The 24,531-nt window shown below is 43.1% G+C and overlaps 1 protein-coding gene across 1 annotated transcript in view; it reads right to left on the reverse strand.

Moving 5' to 3' along the window:
* Positions 1–1,304: 1,304 nt before the first annotated feature.
* Positions 1,305–24,531, reverse strand: part of INO80D (INO80 complex subunit D) — a 54,018-nt gene continuing 30,791 nt past the window's right edge. The window contains exons 4-11 of the mRNA XM_063428751.1: positions 19,766–20,505; positions 14,950–15,049; positions 8,361–8,579; positions 7,544–7,659; positions 6,511–6,644; positions 5,104–5,321; positions 3,420–3,577; positions 1,305–2,812 (exon numbers count right to left, since the gene is read on the reverse strand). Coding sequence (XP_063284821.1) covers positions 1,659–2,812; positions 3,420–3,577; positions 5,104–5,321; positions 6,511–6,644; positions 7,544–7,659; positions 8,361–8,579; positions 14,950–15,049; positions 19,766–20,505 — 2,839 coding nt within the window. The 3' untranslated portion in view covers positions 1,305–1,658. The remainder of the gene's footprint in view (positions 2,813–3,419; positions 3,578–5,103; positions 5,322–6,510; positions 6,645–7,543; positions 7,660–8,360; positions 8,580–14,949; positions 15,050–19,765; positions 20,506–24,531) is intronic.

Raw genomic sequence — 24,531 nt, forward strand, 5'->3', positions numbered from 1 at the left:
TTACAGCAGTGATGTTGGAGCAGACAGAACCAGATGACCACACCCGCGAGGGACACGTTCGGGTAAGTTTGCGTTTGTTAAAACTTTCCTGGCCAGTACTGCTATTCTACCCAACCCCAAATAACATTGTTGCATCATACAACTACTAGCATCTGTCCACTTGTAATTGTGGGAAGAAGGTCACATCTGATGGCAGAGACAGTTTAACATGTAATCGCTACACCCAGCCAAGTACCTGTAGAATGTGTGTGGATGAAGTCTGTAGGGGATCCCTCCTCAGGTTAGCTTATCTTTTTATCCATACACTTGCTGGAGAATTTTTCAGCAGAGTGAAAAAATATCAGTACATATTTTAATATGAACCTGTCATTTACACTTTAAAAATCTATTTGCTAAACTGCAGCAAATATGCTATATAGGAGTGTGTTGCTTGGAAACAAGGCAACACATTTGAAGATAGATCAAATTCATAATTTCATGAAGGAGCTGGGATACAACTGGGGTAATAAAAATAACAGATTACTATACAAGACATGTTTTAAATTCTTACAAGATAATTTTAACAGCAGTAAACTGGAGAACATTTATCTTAAAAAAACAAAAACAAAAAACAAATAACGGAACCCTCTACCTTCACAATGACAAAGTAGATTAGGAAACCAGTGGGTCATATCCATTTTTTTTTTTTAAATACTTTAACTTCAACTGCCCTTCCCCACAATATACAGTTTTATAATTACAAATCCAACATCAAGTAGGGAGAATATTTAAGAGCCCAGATTTATCGTGTGTGGCCAAACGGAAATTAAAGGACTCTAGGTTACATTTTTTTTGTCTGCTCAACATTAATGAGGGTTAATGTGCAAAATTTAGAATTCAAAACATACATTGAGGAACAAACAATATTCTAATTTTTAGTTTTCCATTAACGGAATGGGTTATCACATTTCAGCTATGAACACCAAATACAGAACGCAATAATTTTCTCTGCCCTATTCATGCTTCTCTTGTCAAAGATTTTTTAAAGGTTATGGTCCATGTGGTCAGTGTAAAACAAAAAAAAAAAAACAAACAAACAAAAAAAAAAAAGGTATAAGGGCCACTACAACCCAATATAAGAGAGACTCTTCTACAGATTCTAAGTTGTTCACACACACATGCGATGCACAAGATTAGAATAGCTGGACATCTGTAGAAAATTACGATAGGATCTTTACTGTAATAGGTCACATTAAGAGTGCTAACCTGCACTATTGCACAGTTACCGTTCTTTCATGTCCTAGTGCATTCACTGCCAGCCATCACTAGTCTAACGCTTTGTATCACCCAAGTGAAGCCACAATATTGATGTCAGGTAGCAAATAAGTGTACACTTTTCTTAACCTCGGTTAACAACAGCAATATGGCAGGCAACGTATAAAAATCTCATGTCCCTCTTTTAGAGGTGAAAACAGGGGAAATAAACGAACATACAAATATAATAGGAGCACCAGTGCTTTTTGAGCACAAGGACATTGCACGGAACAAACTCCTCCTTTTACCAATATGTTTATAACCAAGGAAAACAATATTCCATGGGAAATATGAATATAACAACAAGCATAAGGAAATACCACCACTTTCCTCCCATACGATCAATGAAACAAGCAAACGTGTCATCAGTTAGGGTTTGTCAAAGAGGTGGAGGAGTTGTTCGTACTTGTAGCTGTGGCACCAGTTACAGTAAATCCTGTAGGGGGAGCAATTGAGCTATGGCTGGGTTGAAGGTCTTTAGGGATGCCGCTGTGAGAAGTCAGCTGATGGCCAAAGGCTGCAATGAACTGAGGGAGCTGTTTGGGTAATGTGGAGTCCATAAGTTCCGAGGGTGGGGGGCTGAGGCCGCTGAAACTAGTCTGCGGTAACCCCGGAAGCATGTTGGAGCTGTTGGGGGTCACAGTGGAAAAGGTAGGCTGTGTTGTCTCTGAATGGGATGTGGCAGGGGGAGTGGATAAAGAGGTGGAAAGTAAGTGGCCATCTGAGCTGAGGAAGGTGCTAAAAGCTGATGGATCACCCAGGTTCACAGGAAGGTTTCCCCAGTGAGTTCGAGTGTTTACCACTCCACTAAGAGGCACCTCCAACTGAGTGGTGAGCAAGTGCTGTGAAATAATGGGTACTTCAGAAGAAAATGTGACTGCTAAGCCATCCGTGGAGAAAGAGGTGGCATGCGGGGATGTAATTTGGTCGCTGTATGGTGACGGCACAGGCTCACTGCCATAATGGCTGCCATGGGGTGACGAATGGGATTGATCACTACTGTATTGCTGTTGTGAGGTGATTAAATCATCTGCCTTAGTCAAGATCTCTGCAGGAAGAGGCTGCTGGGTAACATGACCATCTTCATGAAGTCCATGAAAAGTACCCGGGAAAGCCCTCTCTTCAAGTGAACTCTGGCTTATTAGTGTGGCAGAAGTAAGGCCAACATTGGCAGAGGAGGAAAAGGACCTCTGGATATGACAACTCAAAGGTGTGGGTGGACTTGACAAAGCAGCAGACCCAAGCAGGCTTTCATCCAGTTCCAGACTGGTGAAGTTTTCATGACCTATACGCCCGTTAAGCAATTCACCAAGGTCTGTGGTTACTTCCCGTATCTCCGGACCAACAGAGCATGTTGAGAATGCAGCTATCCCTCGGTCTGACAATTCCTGCCCAGTTACAGTGTCAGCGTGAGCCAACACAGCAATGGAACTAAGACATTCCAGAGATGTGACAGCCTGCAAGGCCCTCTCCAATTCTTCTGCCTCTTCTGTCGTTGGGAGAAGCTCTCCATTCTTACCTGTGAAGCAACAACTCATGTAATTAATATTCAATTAAACACACTTTTGAATATAAAGAATTTACAGAATGGCAAATAAAGGGGAACGCTAAGTATAACAACCGCTGCAGCCCAAGCTCTTGTTCCTCATACGTATTTAAAAGTGGATGCTAATCTACCCATTAGAAATGTCACTGGCTGAGTGTCACCCAGTGTGTAACTCCTGCAACAGCAAAGTACCAAGTGAGTGGCCAGGCACTTGTTTGACAAAGAACTAGGGGACAACCCAGAAGTAGAGACTCCTGATTGGTAGAGACTTTTTCCTGGTCAAAGTGGCTTCTGCCAGCTACACCTATTGCCTGTGTAAGTGCTGCAGTTCTAAGATATTTTTTTTTTTATAATTCTCCTTTACTGCTAACTGAATTTCTACTTTGTTAGATAAATAATGAATGCATCTAATTATATAGAAAAAAAGCAAGAAAAAAAAAAAGAGAAACAAAGATTCAGATTTTGTTTTGTTTTTCTTAAACTTGGAAAGCATGCAATTTGGTTCATTCAGTAGTTTCTACAAGAGAAACTGACGATCAGAAGAAAATGCAAAAAAAAATATATTTATCTCTTAGGGCACCTTCAAAGAAATCAAAGACATGGAGATCATCTGGTAAACGTGGCAGGACATCAGAAAAATCCTCTTGATTTAATTCCAAATCATGGGGAATGTCTGCGATCTCACTAGTGATGTCATCAGGCAACTCATCAGTACTCAAGTCTGGCGTGGATGGGCTCCTATAACACAGAGGCAATTAACATTGCTATCCCTGACCTGAACAGATGTACATACAACATTTATTTGAGTGGGAGTTTTAAGAGAGAAAACAAAAGTTAACGCAATAAAACCTGTAAAAAAAATAGCAACAGCAAACAAAATTGCATTACAAAGTTTAGTTTTTTTGATAACACAACATGCAAGACAGGTTTCTACACAACTTTACAGGATTCTAGAGAATAAGAGATATATTAAAGTGCTGCTAAAGGCTGCATCATGCAAGCAATCATCCAAATTCTTTTTTTTTTTTATTATGTAATATGAATTGTTAGATAGATGTAACTCATAAAGGAAAAGCATGGCTTCCAATCTTTTTCCCACTTTTGTTTTGCCAGTTCAACATGTCTCAGCTGATAAGGTTAGAATGGAGAAAAAAAAAAAAAGAGAGAGAGATAGGGAATTTAAAACATGACTGGTACCACTAGTACCCTAAAAAGGTTAGCGTTTTGCATACTGTGCCATGACTGTGGCTTGCAGCACATTCACATTGTTTCCAACAGCTACTAGGCCCCACTTGACACAAGGTCAACACAGAATAGCCTCAACGATCCCTTTGATCCAGAGTGCCAGGTCCCAACACCAATGTCCCCTTGACACCATATATCAAAACAATACTGGCACAGTCTTTGATGCTGACCTCTGTAACCTTGGAGCTACCAGAGGAGGCACAGTGTGTATTGTGTCCTTTTTTTGAACTTTCACATGCATTACACACAGAACATGGCTGTGACCATGACATGTCTCGCCTACAGAACCCCAGGGAACACCCATATGAATACTCTTATTCTAACAAACCTACTACAGAGACAGTCTTTAGCTTTTGTGTCCCACTTCAGTTTCCTGAGCCCAGGTCCATTTTTTCATACTTTAGTGTTGGATACCCTGGATTTCATGGACTTGTACTTAACTGGTGGTGAACCTATGCTTGACCACCCCCACCCTTGCCTTGGATAGACAGTTAGGATTTTATATTTTATAAAGCCCCCTAATATTACTGCTAACCTCCGGATGACTGGTCTTCATCCCCAGGCCCTCCCAGGAAGCTGCATTTTCAAGAGTGTACTGCTCTCTGCAACTGGGCTTCAGCTCCAAAATATGCCCCTTGGACTTGATATGTTGTTTCTATACCACAAGAGAACTTTAACTTCTCTGAAGAATCACAGCTCATGACTTTGGACAATACTACTTTAAAGTAAATTATGTAAAAAGATTAAATAAATAAAAATGTGGGTTTAAGGTCACCATTTTATCATATGGCAAAGTCAACAACTCTGTAAATTGGCAGAGCAAGGGAAGGCAAGGAAGATGGAGGCAAAGATTACCAAGGAAGGTATATAATTGGCACTGCAAAATCCCATACTTGTCCTGTGCAATTAGGATGCAAAGCGCATAACGAGAATAGATCATCACGCACATTTAAATGGCATGTGGGAGGCATTTTTCTACTGAGATACGAGAAGATGTTTCATAGTGTTTTAAAACTTGCCTTATGTTTGAGACCTCCACTGGCAGTGTGAGGCTGCTGGGCATGCAGAGATTGCCTTGGGGCACAGCAGGTGGAATGGGTTTCTGGGGCCGCCTGGGGCCACGCCTCCTCTTTTTCTTCGGTTTTTTGGTAAGTGCAGGAGGCTTGGTCTTTTTCCTGGGTTTTCTCTGCTGCTGGTGCTGAATTTTACGTGAGCTGTCCCCTCGCAAAAAATTATCCTGAATTTGAGATAACATACTTTACAACGGACCACCTACTAGTTAAACCTGCTACACAAATAGACTTAAACATACATAGAATGAATAACTTTGGAAACACTTCATACTATCATAATTTCCCTACCAAGTCAAGTTACAACATCTCAGTAATTCCATGCAGTTTGAGGATTAGGAAAATCTGAAACATGGTTGTAAAAAGGAAAAGATCCAAAAAAAATCATAAACATTTTATTTATGGTCCTCTTTATTTCCAAGCATACCAGAGGTCCTTAATTTTAATTAAAAAAAAAAAAAGGGATCTTTTCTCAGCTACATCTCCTATGATTGTAAAACTAGCTCAATGACACATTCTTTAGTTGTATTTGATTATATGAACTACAAAGAATAACCCTTAGGCACGGCTGATGGGCAGTTGGGTGTCGCCACTGGTCGTCTGTCATATATGGCTGGTAACCAATGCCAAACATGCACAGAATTCACGTTAGCCAGCCCGAAACGCTTATCCCATGCTCGCTAATGATGCGTAATTTAACGCTTTAAGTGCAGGGTTTCTCAGTGACACGCTGCACATACAAACTTCAAGCACTTTGACCACTTCACAACACTGAAGTGGTCACGGTACTTGGAGTAATCCTTTAAACAACACTGAAATACTTAATTAATTACTCCAAGCACCACAACCAGTTCAGTGAGTGGAAGAAGTCATAGTGCCTGGAGTCTGTATGTGTGGCATTTCGTGGCACATACACAGTTTAACCACTTTGCCTCTGGAGGGGTAATTCTACCCTCTGGCAACATCATTGTGGTGTCATTACCCAGCCCGGAACTCTAGCTAATGTCAATTGTGTGCATATTTCTATGCACAGAATGTAATTCATTGGCTGAAAGCAGTCAGCTGACACTTTCAGCAATGAATGTGCAACAGGCTTGGCACCAGCAGCTCTGCAGAAGCCGGATGTTGTCGAAGTCATTATCAGCCAGGAGGAGAAATGCCTGTGCCACCTGTGGGAACCAGGTAAGGGGGCAAACTGTTACAAAACTGAAGAATGTCACTCCAGCAAGCTGTACTTGTTATCATAACTGGAGAAACCAGTTAAGAACCAGAGATTATAAGCAACAAACCATTTTTAAAGATTAAGAAAGAAAAAAAGCAACAAGAATAAGAAATGCATTTTTTTTTTTTTTTTACCATTTTCTTGGCATGTTCTTCACACAGAGGAGTTTGATGCGTGATGTCAAAAACAGGTACAGAACACTGCTGGCCATCTGCAAACTTGGCTGTACAGCTGGAGAAGAGCTGCTGAGAGCTGTTTGAAAGGATATCTAGGAGACGTTACTAAGGACAATGAGCCAACCAACAGAAAAAATTTAAAATCTGACACCTACACAATTATTGTATACAATGTGATGGATTTCCACGTTTCTGAAAAAATATGATTTCCGAACATTCCATTAGCTAAGCTGATCAGAGTGGAAATGCCACTTCTTTGCAACTTACATCATTGAGCAAAACATTGAAAATCACCTACAGTTGGGGTATTAGCAAGGGGAAACCTGATATGAATGCGCAGCGAGCACTTTCCTATGGGACTTTGCAAGACCCTGGATGTACTCATGCAAAGTTTATTAGGTAGATAGTTGGACTATCTCCTCAAGAAACACTTATCCTTCTGTCTTGGCTGTGCCGATCACGTGATCACACAGCAATGCCCTTTTGTTTTGTTTTTAACTTACAGTTTTAAACTTTTTTCTGTTATAAACTTTGTTTTATACAAAATATTGTATTAAATATTATATTGTATTATGTGGTCTATTATCATCATAGCTTATATGTTCTGAAGCAAACATGCAGTTTAAAATTGTATTACAGTTCATTCGTTTTTAGTCACGTGACTATGACCTCTCCAATACTTTGTTTTATTTACAACATTGAGCACTACATTTTTTATTTCTTGTTTTTTCATTTGCATATTTTCACTGCGGGATTTCCTACCAGCAAACAAGAGCCTTAAGTGGGGATTATATCACTTTATGCTGCTTTGTGGGAGCCAGTTGGAGGCTCCAAAACCTGTGAGTGTATTTCCATATATATTTTTGACTCTATCCCTATATCCTAATATACTACAAATTACATTGAGATCTGACTACTATTTATCTTTCATACTCCCTGGAGGACTTGGCATTGGAATAAAGACCACAAAAGATAGATTTTGAAAGGATACGTTGAAAACAGTGGCGCGTGTAAGGGAGTGCTTGGTTTCTACAAGATTCACTCCTCACAGTTGCAGTGCAATTTGTGGTTTCCTCCTCTCTCAGCTCTGGCTGATCTGGTCTATAACTGAAGAACACAATCAGATCAGACGTTAACAAGTGAAAAGCTAATAAATAAATAAGGAACGAAGGAAACAAGTAAGATATAAACGTCTGAATTAGCAATAATAAACTCTTGAATGTTATCCTAAATACCCAGAAATTAAGCATTATGCTAAGTGCAGCTAACGAAGGCAGGAACTCCTACCAAAAGTGGAGGAGGCTAAGGGCACCCTGTGGGACCCAGGTAGGTTGTCAAACCTATCTTAAATTATCGAGTACTTACTCTTGAAGAGTGCCAGGCTTCTCCTGGCATTATAACAACTACAGTAGGTTGTAGTGGTTAAAGTGCTTGGAAGTGTTCCTTTAATGTGTTAAAGTAAAGACCAAACACACAATTTTGATCTATCACATCCAAGGCTCTCGTACAAGATAAAATGGAAATGCAAAACAATTCAAAGGCTTTTCCCCGCCCCTTTTTTCAGAAACAATGTTTAATAAGAACACAATCTTCACAATTCTAGTTGTGGAATGTTCTTTTTCATAAGCACCAAGAGCAGTAAGTGTTAAAAGTCATTAAATGGCTTTTAAGATTATTCCTGCATTAATTCATTTTTAGAAAACGGTAATTTGGGGTATGTATACATATAAAATTTTAAAACCACATCTACCGAAGATTACGAGTGAATTAGTAAAGAAAGAGAGATGTGACGTATGACTGGCCCTTACCTCATATGTGCAGCTCTTCTCAGTTTGTGCATCAATTGCCCTGCACACTCTGGCTCTTTGCTGGCTGCCTTCTGTAAGGCTTTCCGGAATGTATGTCTGTATTTTTTCTGACAGGTTTCTGCCCGCTCCAGGCGGCAGAGGTGCTTGTATTTTTGCTGAAAGTAAGTGCAAAGTTGTGCAACCCTGAAACTCCTGCGGTGTGCTATTTCAGCATCAAACCTGTAAAAAAAATACAAAAATTCAAAAAAGACAAAATGGCAATTTTCCTAAAAAAAAATTTTCTCTACAAATCGCTGGCCATTTAAAACTAGTGTGGTCATACACGGTCTTTATACTGCCCCTTTAAAGGAACACTCAACTGACTCCAGCCCTATAAGCAGTTGTCAATCATTCAGAGTGTCATTATCACCTGACATGTCTGCATGCTTGATTCCCCTTAAAAATTAATTTTCAACATCTGTCAATGAATGTCTTTATGTCACTGTCCTCTGGGAGCCAGTGGATATATGCCAAATTACCAATAACCTCTTTAATCATTGTATTTTACAGTAAAGAAATAGGTGCAGAAGCACACTGTATGATTTTTGTTTGCTGTATGATCACCCTTAGAGATCTGCTGCAGACCTGTTATGTTGGTTTTTTTTAAAGCTGGCCTATGTAGAAAGCCCTATAAGTCTTCTTTTGTTTAGAGTGCTCACTGTGCCCTGAAGAATAATCGAATGAGCAAAAACAGACATTTGCTGTAAGCATTCAAAAGTTCATTTGTACATACCGTTGGTGTTTGTGCAAATACAGTTACAATTATAGAGTGCCTGGATGAGCAGAGGGCAAACACAAAAATTCTGCCTTGTAACTACGTAGTGGACAACCAAGAAGGATTTTTTTTAATTTTTTTTTTTTAATTCTTTCTTTTTGTTGTGCAGGAATGTACAAAGCGCATTTATACGCCACAACAGCGTGCATACATATGTAAACATAGATAGATTATACAGTGGCTTGGAAGATTTTGCACAATTTTAGTTTTTTGTTATACGTAATATGCTATGCTGACATGTCTAGACGATATCTATTTGTGTGTGATCGAGCTTGCTTGCGGCATGCTGACATCGCTGACATGCAGACTTTGAACATAAGAATAAAAAGATAAAGATTAAGATAAAACAAAATTAGAATAACTAGCCTGAGGTGTCACGGGATATCGACCGGCTTTTAACCTTTGGTAAAAGGCAGTGAAATAGGGTTCGCTTGCCGTTTTTTAACACCATGGTATAACATAGGGAAGTAAACAAACTATTTGCGACACTTCGTAAGTTGGATTGGTATAACCAATGTGTATAGTCGTGTAGATGCATCTCCCTGCATGTGTCTTGAAACATCTATGCTTGTTCTAAGTGGTGTATGTTTAATTGTAAGTAGAGTTAACAGGTTTAACAGAGGCCCACAGGCCAATGCACAAGTGTGAATATTCTCTGTTCACGTTTTCCCTTTTATATAGGGACATAAGAGTAAATTCGTGTAGCCGAATGAGTGAATTAAGAAACATTCTATAGGTCGGCATCGCGTCAGCTTATCATAAGTTTCCACAGTATTCCGACAGTGGCATGATAGGTCGCATACATGTTATATTATATACGCTTAGTCATCTATGTGTGTCGTCTGGACGATGTTAATTAAAGTAGGACAGAATTTTTCCCCTTGGGACAAGCGCAGATGGCATGCAATCCGTCTAGCAATAGATAATTAGTCACGTGTAGTATTTGACTAAACAGTAGACAGGTCTGATAAATAGTACACTGATACCAAGTTACATTAACCCTGTACAGTCCTGTAACTAGTCTAGCTTAAAGGAGACTATATAGGTTGTTCTATCTAAAGAAAAATCATGTACTATATACAGTTTAGCTAACATATAACTTAATAAAGAGGAGTTACATTTGAAAGAAAAATAGTGGTGGGTGGTGTTCCTTTGGAGCCTGGATAGGCTGGATCGTGGCCCCCGCATTGGCATCCGAGCGGGTCCTCTGAGGAACAAACGGAATAACCCTAGAGGGGTCCCAAGTGTGCGCGTTAGCGGTATAGCTCGGGCCTGTTTGGGCGAGCGCATCTCGTGGGAGGCCGATGGCTTCCAGCATGGCCGCCGCCTCCTTAATGTCCCTGACCGCGTGCACAGAGTCCTCTTTCAGGATGTGGAGTAGCCACTGTGGTCTCCAGCGATAAGGGATGGCGTGGGTGCGCAGCAGTGAGGTAAGTGGTTGGAGAGTCTTCCTCCATTTCAGGGTGTCCCCAGACAGGTCGGAATAAAACGTGAGCGCCATGCTTTCGAAGGAAAGTGGGGATTTCCCTTTGGTTGCTGCTTGTACCGCTGCTTTCTCCCTGCCGTTGCTGAATCTGACCACCAGATCCCTGGATGCGGTCTCGGGGGCTTTTTGAGGCATTGGTATGCGAAAGATCCCGTCAGTCATTATGCTTTTTGCTTGCTTAGGTGTAAGTAGTGCCCCTAGCAGACTTCTTACCAGGTGCGGGAGTTCTGCGTCTGGGATCGCCTCTGGGACACCCCGTATCTTGAGGTTATTTCGGCGCCTGCCATCTTCCATCACAGCCAGGCGTTGTTCCAAGGTGGCTTGCTGTGTCTGTAAGGTCCGAACTGCACCAGAGAGAGTGGTGATCGTCTGGGCATGTTCAGCCGCTGTCGTCTCCACCGTCCCCAGGCGGCCTACCAGGCCTGTTAGATCTGCCCTGAGTGAGGCCAAGTTGGCTTGCAAGGTGAGTTGGAAGCCGTGTAGTAGCTCTTTCAGAGTGGCATTTGTCACCGGAGCCGAGTCAGTGTTCTTTGGAGCCGTTTGGGGCAGTGGTGGGAGGGGGACCCCAGCGGATCCCATCCCCATTATCGAGTCCTCTGAGGAGTCTGAGTACTCATCCATGTCAGCGGCCATCTTGGGCCTGCTTGTGCCGTGGGCCTGCCGGAGTAGATCTCCTATGTTCATGCCCGTTTTGGGCTTGTTGGGCTTTTGCTTTTTCAGCTTGCGGCCCATGACCACTATTAGTACCCGTGATCCGATTTGCCAGCGGTGGTAAGGGGTTAGAAATTGCCAAAATGTGGCGGTAATGGTCGGAGCTCATCCGACATGCGTCCGTCTCGGTCAGCAGCTTGGCCCCGCCCCACCCATTGGCGGATCCAGGGGGGGGGGCAACGGGGCAATTGCCCCCCCCCCCCGAGATTCTCCAATCCGGCTAGTGCAGGGCTGGCATTGCCCAAGCGCCAGCCCTGCAATGTGCCTGCGGACCGGGGAGGGAGATCTCCCTCCCCGGTCTGCAGGCACATTACTGACAGCCGACCGGAAGGGGAGGGAGAGAGGACCCGGGAGCTGTTACCAGCAGCTCCTCCGGGTCCTCCTCTCGCGAGATTTGGAGCGTCGGCAACGCTCCAAATCTCGCGAGAGTAAACTCTAGCCCTGGAGCGCGGGCTAGAGTTCACTGGAACCACTGGACCACCAGGGATTCCCCACTGGGACCACCAGGGATCCAGAAATGTCCCCCCTCCTCCTCAATAAAGGTAAGAAGGGAGGGGGGACATAAATATATTTTATTAAATACATTTTTTGTTTTTTTTATTAAAAAGCCCTCCTCCCCTCCCCCCCATACACACTGCCCCCATACACACTGCCCCACACACACTGCCCCCATACACACTGCCCCCATACACACTGCCCCCATACACACTGCCCCCATACACACTGCCCCCATACACACTGCCCCCATACACACTGCCCCCATACACACTGCCCCCATACACACTGCCCCCATACACACTGCCCCCATACACACTGCCCCCATACACACTGCCCCCATACACACTGCCCCCATACACACTGCCCCCATACACACTGCCCCCATACACACTGCCCAACATACACACTGCCCAACATACACACTGCCCCCATACACACTGCCCAACATACACTGACCCCATACACACACTACACACACTGACCCCATACACACACTGACCCCATACACACACTGACCCCATACACACACTACACACACTGACCCCATACACACACTACACACACTGACCCCATACACACACTACACACACTGACCCCATACACACACTACACACACTGACCCCATACACACACTGACCCCATACACACACTGACCCCATACACACACTGACCCCATACACACACTGACCCCATACACACACTGACCCCATACACACTGCCCCCATACACACACTACACACACTACACACACTGCCCCCATACACACACTACACACACTACACACACTGCCCCCATACACACACTACACACACTACACACACTGCCCCCATACACACACTACACACACTACACACACTGACCCCATACACACACTACACACACTGACCCCATACACACACACTACACACACTGACCCCATACACACACACTACACACACTGACCCCATACACACACACTACACACACTGACCCCATACACACACACTACACACACTGACCCCATACACACACACTACACACACTGACCCCATACACACACACTACACACACTGACCCCATACACACACACTACACACACTGACCCCATACACACACACTACACACACTGACCCCATACACACACACTACACACACTGACCCCATACACACACTGACCCCACACACACACTGACCCCACACACACACTGACCCCACACACACACTGACCCCACACACACACTGACCCCACACACACACTGACCCCACACACACACTGACCCCACACACACACTGACCCCATACACACAAACACTGACCCCATACACACAAACACTGACCCCATAAACACAAACACTGACCCCATACACACTGTCCCATACACACACTGACCCCATACACACACTGACCCCATACACACACTGACCCCATACACACACTGACCCCATACACACACTGACCCCATACACACACTGACCCCATACACACACTGACCCCATACACACACTGACCCCATACACACACTGACCCCATACACACACTGACCCCATACACACACTGACCCCATACACACACTGACCCCATACACACACTGACCCCATACACACACTGACCCCATACACACACTGACCCCATACACACACTGACCCCATACACACACTGACCCCATACACACACTGACCCCATACACACACTGACCCCATACACACACTGCCCCCATACACACACTGCCCCCATACACACACTGCCCCCATACACACACTGCCCCCATACACACACTGCCCCCATACACACACTGCCCCCATACACACACTGCCCCCATACACACACTGACCCCATACACACACTGACCCCATACACACACTGACCCCATACACACACTGACCCCATACACACACTGACCCCATACACACACTGACCCCATACACACACTGACCCCATACACACACTGACCCCATACACACACTGACCCCATACACACACTGACCCCATACACACACTGACCCCATACACACACTGACCCCCATACACACACTGACCCCCATACACACACTGACCCCCATACACACACTGACCCCCATACACACACTGCCCCCCATACACACACTGCCCCCCATACACACACTGCCCCATACAACACTGTCCCCATACAACACTGTCCCCATACAACACTGTCCCCATACAACACTGTCCCCATACAACACTGTCCCCATACAACACTGTCCCCATACAACACTGTCCCCATACAACACTGTCCCCATACAACACTGTCCCCATACAACACTGTCCCCATACAACACTGTCCCCATACACATACTGCCCCGCACACACTGCACACCTATACACACACATAGTGCCCTACACACACTGCTGCCCCCCCATAAACACATTGCCCCAAACACACACACAGTGCCCCCCCATACACACACTGCCCCACACATACATACAGTGCCCCCCCATACACACACTGCCCCACACAGACATACAGTGCCCCCCCATACACACACTGCCCCCTAACACACACACTGCCACCCTTACGCACTCACACTCACTTCACCGCTCACACACACACTGCACCTTTCACACACACTTCACCCCTAACACACACCACTTCTCCTATGCCCTATATCCCAGCAGACCCCAGGTAAGTTGTCAAACTGTTCTTAAACGGTATGACTACTTACTCTGGGGTGGGGTCCTGGCACTACTGGCACCATAACTACTACACTGAGCTGTAGTGGTTATTGTGCTAGGATAATTTTTTTTAAATAATCTACAAGTGCCCCTCCCGAGATCAGGCTCTGGATCCGCCACTGGCCCCACCAAGATTTTGACTATTTCAAAACATATTTTAAACATGACATAGCTAGTTTATCTTACTCAAAATCTTTGCAATTGATAAAATGTCCCCTGACCCAAGAGGGGAATACTTTTTGCTGCACATTGACTCTTTTTGAGAGCAAAAGTAACACAAATAATGACAATTCTTGAATTAAAGGGTTAATAAACGTAGTATATTACTGTATGGTTTGTTCGACAAAGCTTGCAAAAGCAGTACATATTAAAAAATGCAAGCACAACCATGGTTAAGTCAAAGAACGCACTTTTTGCAGTCATGATGAAGGCTCTCTCGGAACGACCATGCAACCTGATATGGTGACGCTTGATCAGAGTCCTCTCCGCTGTCTTCTGACCAGTCCAGCCCTGTTAGAGAAGGAAATTTAAACTGTTCTGAAAACCACAAAACAAACAATACACACTACAAATGCCTTACATCAAACCACTGACTGACACAGGATAAAGTGCTAAAAATGAAATAAAGTTAATGTTATCAAGTAGTAAAGCCAAACAGTATTTACAACATTGGTACTTAGAGGTTTTATTATTTCCTTACTAAGCGCCCCGATTTTAATCTTCCAGTATTCTTTTCTTTCAGAAACTAGACCAAAAGCATATGTGGAACCTATGTTTAAAAATGCACCAATACCAACTTGGAAATTACAGACTTATGAGAATAACACCTGTGGATGTGAAATTAATTTAAAAGTGACTCTATAGCCACCGAGCTCCCTTCTGTGTTGCTATCCAAGAGGAGCACAGAATGTAAAGGGCTCTCTGCCTCTCTCTGCCACGCTACAGCTCAAATGGCAAGTGGGCCACGGGTTAGACATCCCTGGTCTAACAATGATAATGTGTCTTGCTAAAAATGTAGTACAGTTACATAAAGGAGCTCCACTTTTCATTTAAATGGACTCTCCAGGCAGAGTAGTTTACTCACCTGGTTCCAGCGCCGGGAGCCTCGTGAAGCCTTATTTCATCAAAATGACAAAATAGGCGGGCGCGAGCAGGGAGCAATCAGACGCTTCCATTTGTTCCACATACTTCATAGGGTGGCATTCATGATTCCTGAGCGCACTACAGCGCATGCGCAGGAGAGAGAAGGCACGCACACAGTGCCTTCTCTCTCCTGCACACGTCAGATGTATCTTAATACGTCTGACGTGTACAAGGCCTTTTTAGGGCCCTACATGATAGGAAGTCCCTCTGGTGGCCGTCTGAGTGACGGCCACTGGAGGTATTCCTATCAATCAATGTAAACACTGTATTTTCTTTGAAAATACAGTGTTTACATTAGATTGCCTTCAGGGAGCTATAGATCTCACCTGAACAAATACATTAAGCTGTAGTTAAATATAGTTTAAAGAATTACTAGCAGTTTCACAGTGGTTGCGTTTACAACAAACATACAATTTCCTAATCAGGAACGGACATATTAATTTTATGAAGAATTCATACAATTTCACTTACGCCAAGGGAACTTGTTGAAGAACAACAACACATACACACATAAAGATAGATATATATATATATATATATATATATATATATATATATATATATATATATATATATATATATATCTTTGTTAGGGTGTGTATGTGTAAGTGTGTATGTGTATCTGTATATCGGAGTGTGCAAATATGTGTTATTGTGTGTGTATATCGGAGTTTTGAAGTATGTGTCAGTATGTGTGCATGTTTCAGTGTGTTTCTGTTAGGGATCGACCGATATTGATTTTTTTAGCGCCGATACCGATATTCTGTGAACTTTCAGGCCGATAGCCGATATTCTGTACATTTACCATTTTGGAAAATAAAAAACTATTTCTAAAGGTAAATGCACAAAATATACATGCCACGTGTAGTGGATGCAGTGTGTTTAGACAGGGGAGCTGTGTGTGTGTGTGTAGTGGATGCAGTGTTTGTGCAGTGTGTGTGTAGTGGATGCAGTGTGTGTTTGTATAGTGTGTGTGCATATAATGCAGTGTGTGTTTGTATAGTGTGTGTGTATATAATGCAGTGTGTGTTTGTATAGTGTGTGTGTATATAATGCAGTGTGTGTTTGTATAGTGTGTGTGTATATAATGCAGTGTGTGTTTGTATAGTGTGTGTGTATATAATGCAGTGTGTGTTTGTATAGTGTGTGTGTATATAATGCAGTGTGTTTGTATATAATGCAGTGTGTGTATATAATGCAGTGTGTGTTTGCATAGTGTGTGTGTGTATATAATGCAGTGTGTGTGTATATAATGCAGTGTGTGTGTGTATAGTGTGTGTGTGTGTATAATACAGTGTGTTTGTGTAGTGTGCATTATATATACACACACACTATACAAACACACTGAATTATATACACAGTGTGTTTGTGTAGTGTATGTGTATAATAATACTGTGTGTGTGAGGGGGCATTTTTTATTAAAAAAAATTTTTTTAATTTTTATATTAAATTATTTTTTTTTTTATACATTTAATTATTATAATTTATTTTTAGTTGTCCCCCTCCCTGCTTGTTGCCTTGCCAGGGAGGGGGGATATGTTAATCCCTGGTGGTCCAGTGGCATTGGCTTAGCTGGGGGAAGGGAGGGAAGTGGGGTGGGCAGCAAGCCTTTACTCACCTCCCAGCAGCTCCTCCAGCTCCCCAGTGTAAATCTCGCGAGATCCGCGGCCGTCAGAGCTGGCCGCAGGTCTCGCGAGATTTACACTGGGGAGCTGGAGGAGCTGCTGGGAGGTGAGTAAACGCTTGCTGCCCGCACCCCCAGGACCGCCGGGCTTGTAATGAGCCTGGCGGTCCTGGGAGGTATTATCGGCAATATCGGTATCCCTATTGGCCGATACCGATATTGCCGAAAATACCGAATATCGGACGATTATATCGGTAAAACCGATAATCGGTCGATCCCTAGTTTCTGTGTGTGTATATATGTTCATATATCTGTGTCCGAATGTATGTATGTGGCATTGTATGTGCATAGATCTCAGAAAGAAAACACCAACACAACATGCACACACAGCCCTGCAATCAAACACACAGCATTCAGACTCCAAAATTATATACAACCACACCCCTACATTCAAGCATCAATAGTGCGCATAAATGTAGAGTGGCATTTAAAAGCCAATACTACATACAAAACACACCCCTTCAATCAAAATGCAAACATTACAAAACACCCATGTTACATACAAACACAACTCTGCACTCAAACAAACACTATACACAAGTACACCACTGCATTTCAATAGCAACAGTACATACAAGTATACCCCTAAGTGCACATATATAGTCTATACAAAAATATGCTTAAATTCAAATGCACAAACACTCCATACAAAAAAAAAAAAAACCCTGCAAGCATGGACAGATGTTAAATCCCTAGCTGGCGTAGCTTTGTGGGGGTTCTATCTTAATGCCTCTCTGCATGTTTTTGATGCAACCATCTTTATGAAGTCTCATATTGACTGTACTATATTTCACTGACATTTCAACCCAGTCATCAATAGATGTACTGAGACAAAGTAGAGACTGCTTTGTCTGTATATTTCCTACGCCTGACACGTCGAGATAGTGGATGGAACTACTTCGGTCTAGAAGTGCCAATCCCGAGCAGCCCTAATCAGTGACGACTGCAGGGAGTTGGCTCGGTCAATCGAGGATCTCTCGGGATCCTCCATAGACCTCAAAAATGTACTCTCGCGCATGCAACGAACCACCGGAAGAAGATGGCGGCAACCATGAAGAGCCGGTTCATGTTAGCAGAACTAAATTTGTCTGACTGCCCCCCAACCCCCCCAGCAGCAATGTCAACATTGTGGGTCTTTGAAAATTCTGCAAAGTTCCAGACTTTGACAGTGCTGCATTAACCCCTAAATGGATGTGTGTCAACACCTGGAAAACCCTGATAAAGTGCTGTCCAAACAAGCTAAGGAGATCTGAAATGCTGAGCCTCAAAACAGAAAGTGGGCAAACCAGCAACTAAAATGGAAAATGTATTGCAGTGATCATTTTTATCCATTAGATGTCACTAAGAACATTTCTCAAAGACGTGCAAACCTTTTTTATTTGAAACATTACAAACTGGTTGGGCTAGACAAGCAGAAGTCTATTCTCAGTCCTCAATTCATACTGTCAGATAGTTGGGTCACTCTGTAATCCTTAAAGGGACACTATAGTCACCAGAACAACTACAGCGTAATGTAATTAAATTATGGTAAGAATAGCCAGGCATTTTAATGTAAAGACTGCCTTTTCTCTTACATTGCAGCCTCGGAACACCTCTAGTGGCCTCTTGTCAGACGGCCACTAGAGGTGCTTCCTGGGTCAGCGTATCCACGCTCTGCATGGAGACACTGAACTTTCCGCATAGAAATGTATTGAGTCTCTCTATTGCCTGCCCTGCCTCCTTGGTTGAGAGCATCAGAATTGACAATCTTAGCCAGTCCAAAGCTTTCCTATGGGAAATCATTGGGATTGGCAGAGATCATCACTTCTGATGAGGTCACCCAAGGGGGAGGATCGAGGGCGGAGCCAGTGCCAGCATAACCACGTGGCTCTGGAATAAGGTACTGTTTTACTATATTTAAGGGAGGCAAGGGGGCCTAAACAGAATTTTTAACACTATGGTGTCACTAATACATGTTTGAGTTCCTGATTCTATAGTGTTACATTAATTATTTATGGTCAGCTTTAAAATGAACAAGCAAGATATGGATAAATTAGGTTGACTTTCCGACTACAAATACATTTTCTATGGAATAATTCCATTAAACCACAAGCTGAATGAAGTAATATTACAACACAAATGTCAATTTCCCACAATACACTTTTTAGTAAATAACTTCCCCATGATTTACAGAACAGCACACACAGTGGAGATCTAGGACTGAGTTCTATCATATTGGATGTCCAATGAAACATTCAATGAGTACAATTCTGGCTGTTTTGTCAACACAGAAAGACTTTGTTGCATGTGTTATTGGCTGCAATTAATCAAATTTCATTTCAGTATAGAAAAATAGGAAATATTTTACACAAACACACCATCTACGATTAACAGTCATACATACAGCTGAGTTTACATACCTAGATGTGGAAAGAGATCTGTATCTAGTTGCTTTTTTTGCGTGTACATTTTCATTAGTCTTTGCAGTCGACTAACACATGAAGAGTAAGCAGGCAAGGTGGTTGCTGGCACCTGTATTCTGTCCGTCCGTGTTGGTTCTGTTGTGGGAGATGGGACAGGGAGAGGTCTCTTGCTAGACTGGAGTCTTGCTTGTGCTAGTGTGTGCGTGACTGGTGACGCTCCCTGTACTGGTAGGCTGGTGTTCTGATGTTGAGGTGACTTGGAGACAATGCTCTGTGGCAACCCAGTCTCTTTCAAAGATATTGGTGCGGGCTGAACCAGAGTGGGCTGCTCCTGAACAGATGGAGATTGCAGCGGAGAAGGTGCAGAATGAGGGCTAAAGTGCTCTTGAACTTTTAAAATCTCTGTCTCTTTCTGGCGCTGACGATTTTGGGCCAACTTACTCTGAAGTTTTTTCTTAACAGACTCCACTTTCTTTAGCTCTTCCTGCTCTTCCTCAAACATGAAAGGATCTTCTAAGTCTGTTTCAAGATAGTGGAAGGGGAGCCTCGCACTTGGAGGAGAAAGAGTCATTCCATCTAGTCCATTTGGCATCTTCAAGGCCAAGCTAGGCACGGTCAAACTGAAGGCCACAGTCTCCATTTGATGCCTGGACTTCACTTCCTCCAAAGAATCATTCTTTTTCTTCCTTTCTTTTTTGGGAATGAATCCAAGAACCTGAAGGTGACTGTTGCAATACCTTTTTAAACAGTAAAAAAACAAAAATTAATGAAAACACAAAACAATACATGGAGTGAAGAAAAGAAAAAAGTTTCTTTACATAAGGAAGGTAGTGACATTTTCTGTTCTCAGATCATATAAAAATGGCAGGATTTGGAATTCGAAGCGATACATTGTAATAAAAGTATGTACACTCTATATAAATATGTATTAGCCCATCTGCTTTGCCAACATATGTAATAGTAATACAGCTGTGTCAAGTCTGGCCTGGTCAGTACAGTATAGAAATATAATTCCTTGTTGTATTCTACATAGTGTATTTTGGGGTACAAAACATTGTTAAAGAAAAGTAAAATAAAACCAAAAAAAAAACACAGACTAAAAAATGTAACCATTTGAGTGGTTTACTTTTTTTTGTGTAAAATATTTTATTTGAGTTTTGGTACAAGTATACAAAGTGCCATGGTATTCCATCAATATTTGTAGGTTGGTACATCATGAAAAAACTATTTGCTCGTCTTACTCCCTGGCAAGTATAACAAGAATACCAATAATATTTCTGAGTGCTCTAACTAGGCTAGCATCCTGGATTTGTACATGTACCGTCTCAATAAACCAAGGAACTCAGTCGAACGTAATAAGGGGTAATGGGTGGGCCCAAAAACAAAAAAAAACTCTTATGAGTTAGCAGTATGTGCCGATTTTATTTTGGGGCAAAATTTTATGGACCTCAAACCAGTGGGACGTGGTGTGTCGGTGTTAATGAGCATGGGTGTACAGGACTAAGCCCTCTTATAACCTGAGCTGTCGCCATAGCTCCCATTTTTGCCATGTTAGTGACCAGAACTGGTTTGCAGTCCTCAGCCGTTCAGTCATGATCTGCTAATAGTGGTCAGTGCCGCAATGATGATTTGGTATGCTAGGTATTTGTCTGTTTTGTGCATCCCTAGCGGTAATGCCAGTAGTAGGTATGTTTCTAGTTTATGTGGTAATTTGGTGCCTGTGGCGCCTTCAATGATGGATGAAATTTCCTTCCAGAAATGTATTAGTTTCGGACAGGTCCACCATATGTGGATCATGGTCTCTTGCGCTTTCAAGGACCTCCAGCATGTCCCTGATTTTGTGCGGTCAAAGTGTTGCAGTCTGGCTGGGACCATGTACCAGCGGTACAGTACCTTTCTGCTGGTTTCAATATGTGAGGTGCATAAGGTGAGTTGTTTGTGTGGTAGTAATATTGTGGACCATTCATTGTCCGTTATGTCATGGTTTAGTTTTTTTTTCCCTATGCTTTCATGAATCCCATTTGCTCGGTAGTTTCGTGCTTTCGGGCTACTTTGTACAGGATCGATAGCACTTTTAGGGGTGGTTTAGAGGCCAAGCATATTCGTTCTACCTCCGTCATTTCTTGTCCCTGCGCATTTGTTATGTTTTTGCTGCCATGTTTCCCTACCCAGGATTTTATTTGTAGGTATGAGAATAAGGCTTGTTGTGGGAGATTGTATCGGTCTTTCAGAGGCAAAAAATCGAGCATGTAGCCATTTGTCATTAGCTGGGAGAGCTGCCTAACCTTGTGGTCAAAACCCTGGATAAGTACGTGGAATGCCAATATTTGCCAGGCCGGGGATATATATGTCTTTGGATAGTGTTCCCTGAAGAATCTGTCCCATATTTGGAGTGTCACTGCCGTGGCTGGGCAAATATCCTTATATTTTGGCATTTTGTCTTTGGCTAGCCAAGCTAGAGTGGGTAGTGTTATGCCCTCAGTGTGTGCTGCTTCTATTTGGCTCCATGCCACCGGTGGAGTGTGATGGAAGGTGAATAGTAGTGTGCCCACCATGGCTGTGGTGTGGTAGCAGCAGAGGTCAGGCACGCCCATGCCTCCTTTTTAAAAAGGTTTCTACATGACTTCTGCCGCTATCCTAGATTTTTTACCCCCCCCCCCCCCCCTATGAAGTTATTTACGACTCTTTGGGTTTCCAGGAGAAACCTCCTCTTTATGTAGTTGGCGTTGTATAGTTTGTGTGTATGGTTGACGTGATGGTAATCCCCAGAAAAGTAAGGTGGTCCTGCCTCCAGTCGAATGTGTGTTTGCTTTGTAAGTGAGTGAGTTGGGTTTTGGGTATGTGGAAGCTCAGGGCCTGCGTCTTAGTGATATTTAGCTTGTAGTATGAGCAGTTGCCGAACCGTGTTAATATGTCCTTGAGTGTTGGTATAGAGACCTCAGGTTTAGAGTGTGAGCATTACATCGTCTGTGAACAGTGTGATTTTATGCATCTTCCAGCCTGCGTGCACCCCATGTATATTTTGGGATTCTCTAATGTGTTGCACTAGGGGTTATAGTGCTAGTATGTATAGTAAGGGGTGATAGTGGGCAACCCTGCCTAGACCCATTTTAGATGGGTAGTGGTTTTGAGGTGAAGCCTCCGTTGACTACCCTTGCTGTTGGGTAAGTGTAGAGGGCAGAGATCAGGCTTACGAGACGCTGTGGGAATTCGAATTGTCTTAGTACAACTTTCAGGTATCCCCAGTGCAGTCTATCGAATGCTTTATCTGCATCCAATGAAAGCACCACACTGGGTTCCCCTGTCCGCCGTACCAGGTTGATGAGGTTTATAAGTTTCCTTGTCCTGTCCGATCCCTGTCTGCCTCAACGAATCCCACCTGGTCATCTTGGATCAGTAACGGTATAAGGTCCCCCATTCTTGTTGCATATATTTTTGCCAAAATTTTCAAGTCTGTGTTTAGCAATGATATTGGGCCTACGTTTGGGCATTTGTGTGGTGGTTTGCACAGTTTAGGCAAAGTGGCTATGTGAGCTACCAGCATTTCCTGGGGCATAGTGCCGGTGGTCAGGATATTGTTATGAAGTTTCTCTAGTTTAAGGGTTAGAATGTGTGAGCAGGTTTTACAGTATACATTTGTAAACCCGTCTGGGCCCAGTAATTTCCCCGTGGGGAGTGATTTCATTGCGTGTGCGATTTCCTGGTGCGTAATGGGAGCCTCTAGCATTAGTTGGTCGGCTGGTTTAAGTTTATGGAGGTTTATTTCGTTCAGGAATCCATCAATTTCCGATGGGCGTAGTTGATGCGTGGTGCGGTCAGTTTTTAAATTGTAACGCTTGTGGTAGTAGTCTGCCATTGTGTCATGTATGTCCTCTGTGTTGTATATTTTATTTCCCTTCGAGTTTATGAGGAATGGTATTTTGGAGTTCTGTCATTTGTGTCTTAGAAGTGATGCCAGTGCCTTCCCCACTTTATTTCCCTGTGTGTAAGTAGTTGACTTCAACTTATGTGTCATGAGTGCTGTGGTTTGGAGATGTGTCTCGTTTAGATGCTCCTTTAGTTTGTCTATGCGCATTTGCCTTTCCAGTGACGGGTAGAGGAGTTAATTATTAGTCTCATCCCTAAGGGCTCGTAGCAAGCTAATGTACTCTTGCTGCGATGTACCTTTTAGATATGACTGCCTACTTATGATGAGTCCCCTGACCACTGCTTTGTGTGACTGCCACATGGTGGCTGGCGATATATCAGGTGTTTTGTTTAGGGTAAAGTATGTTGCTATTTTGTCAGTTTGTTTTTAAATTCCAAGTTGTGTAGGAGAGTGTCGTTTAGGCGCTATGGCGCCTTTCCTTTAGAATTGGACCCTTAGTGTTAATGTCACTGGCGCATGGTCTGCCCATACTATGTCACCTATCGTGCAGTGTGATGCGCAGGGGAGGAGGTCCCCGGAAACAAAAAGGTCTCCACATATTATTTAAGCGCAGTGGGGAGTTTCGTCAGAATTTAATGCAAGAAGTTTCTGTGATGCTCATTGGGCCCATATATGCTCGCTAGGGTATTTAGGGTATCGTTGATTTTGCAGTGTAGTATAATGTACCTGCCCTGTGCGTCTTTTTTTGCGATAAAGAGCTGTGTAAGAGTATTGAGATGCCATGTTGGGATCTTGTTGCATTTTCCGTCTTCTAGAAGGATTCGTCTTTTATGCGGCGTATACAGGCCGCGGGTATTGATAGTCTGTAATTTCATATCCTATATAAGGTATGTGG

This window comes from Pelobates fuscus, chromosome 8 (assembly GCF_036172605.1).
Source record: "Pelobates fuscus isolate aPelFus1 chromosome 8, aPelFus1.pri, whole genome shotgun sequence".
NCBI classification, from domain to species: domain Eukaryota; kingdom Metazoa; phylum Chordata; class Amphibia; order Anura; family Pelobatidae; genus Pelobates; species Pelobates fuscus.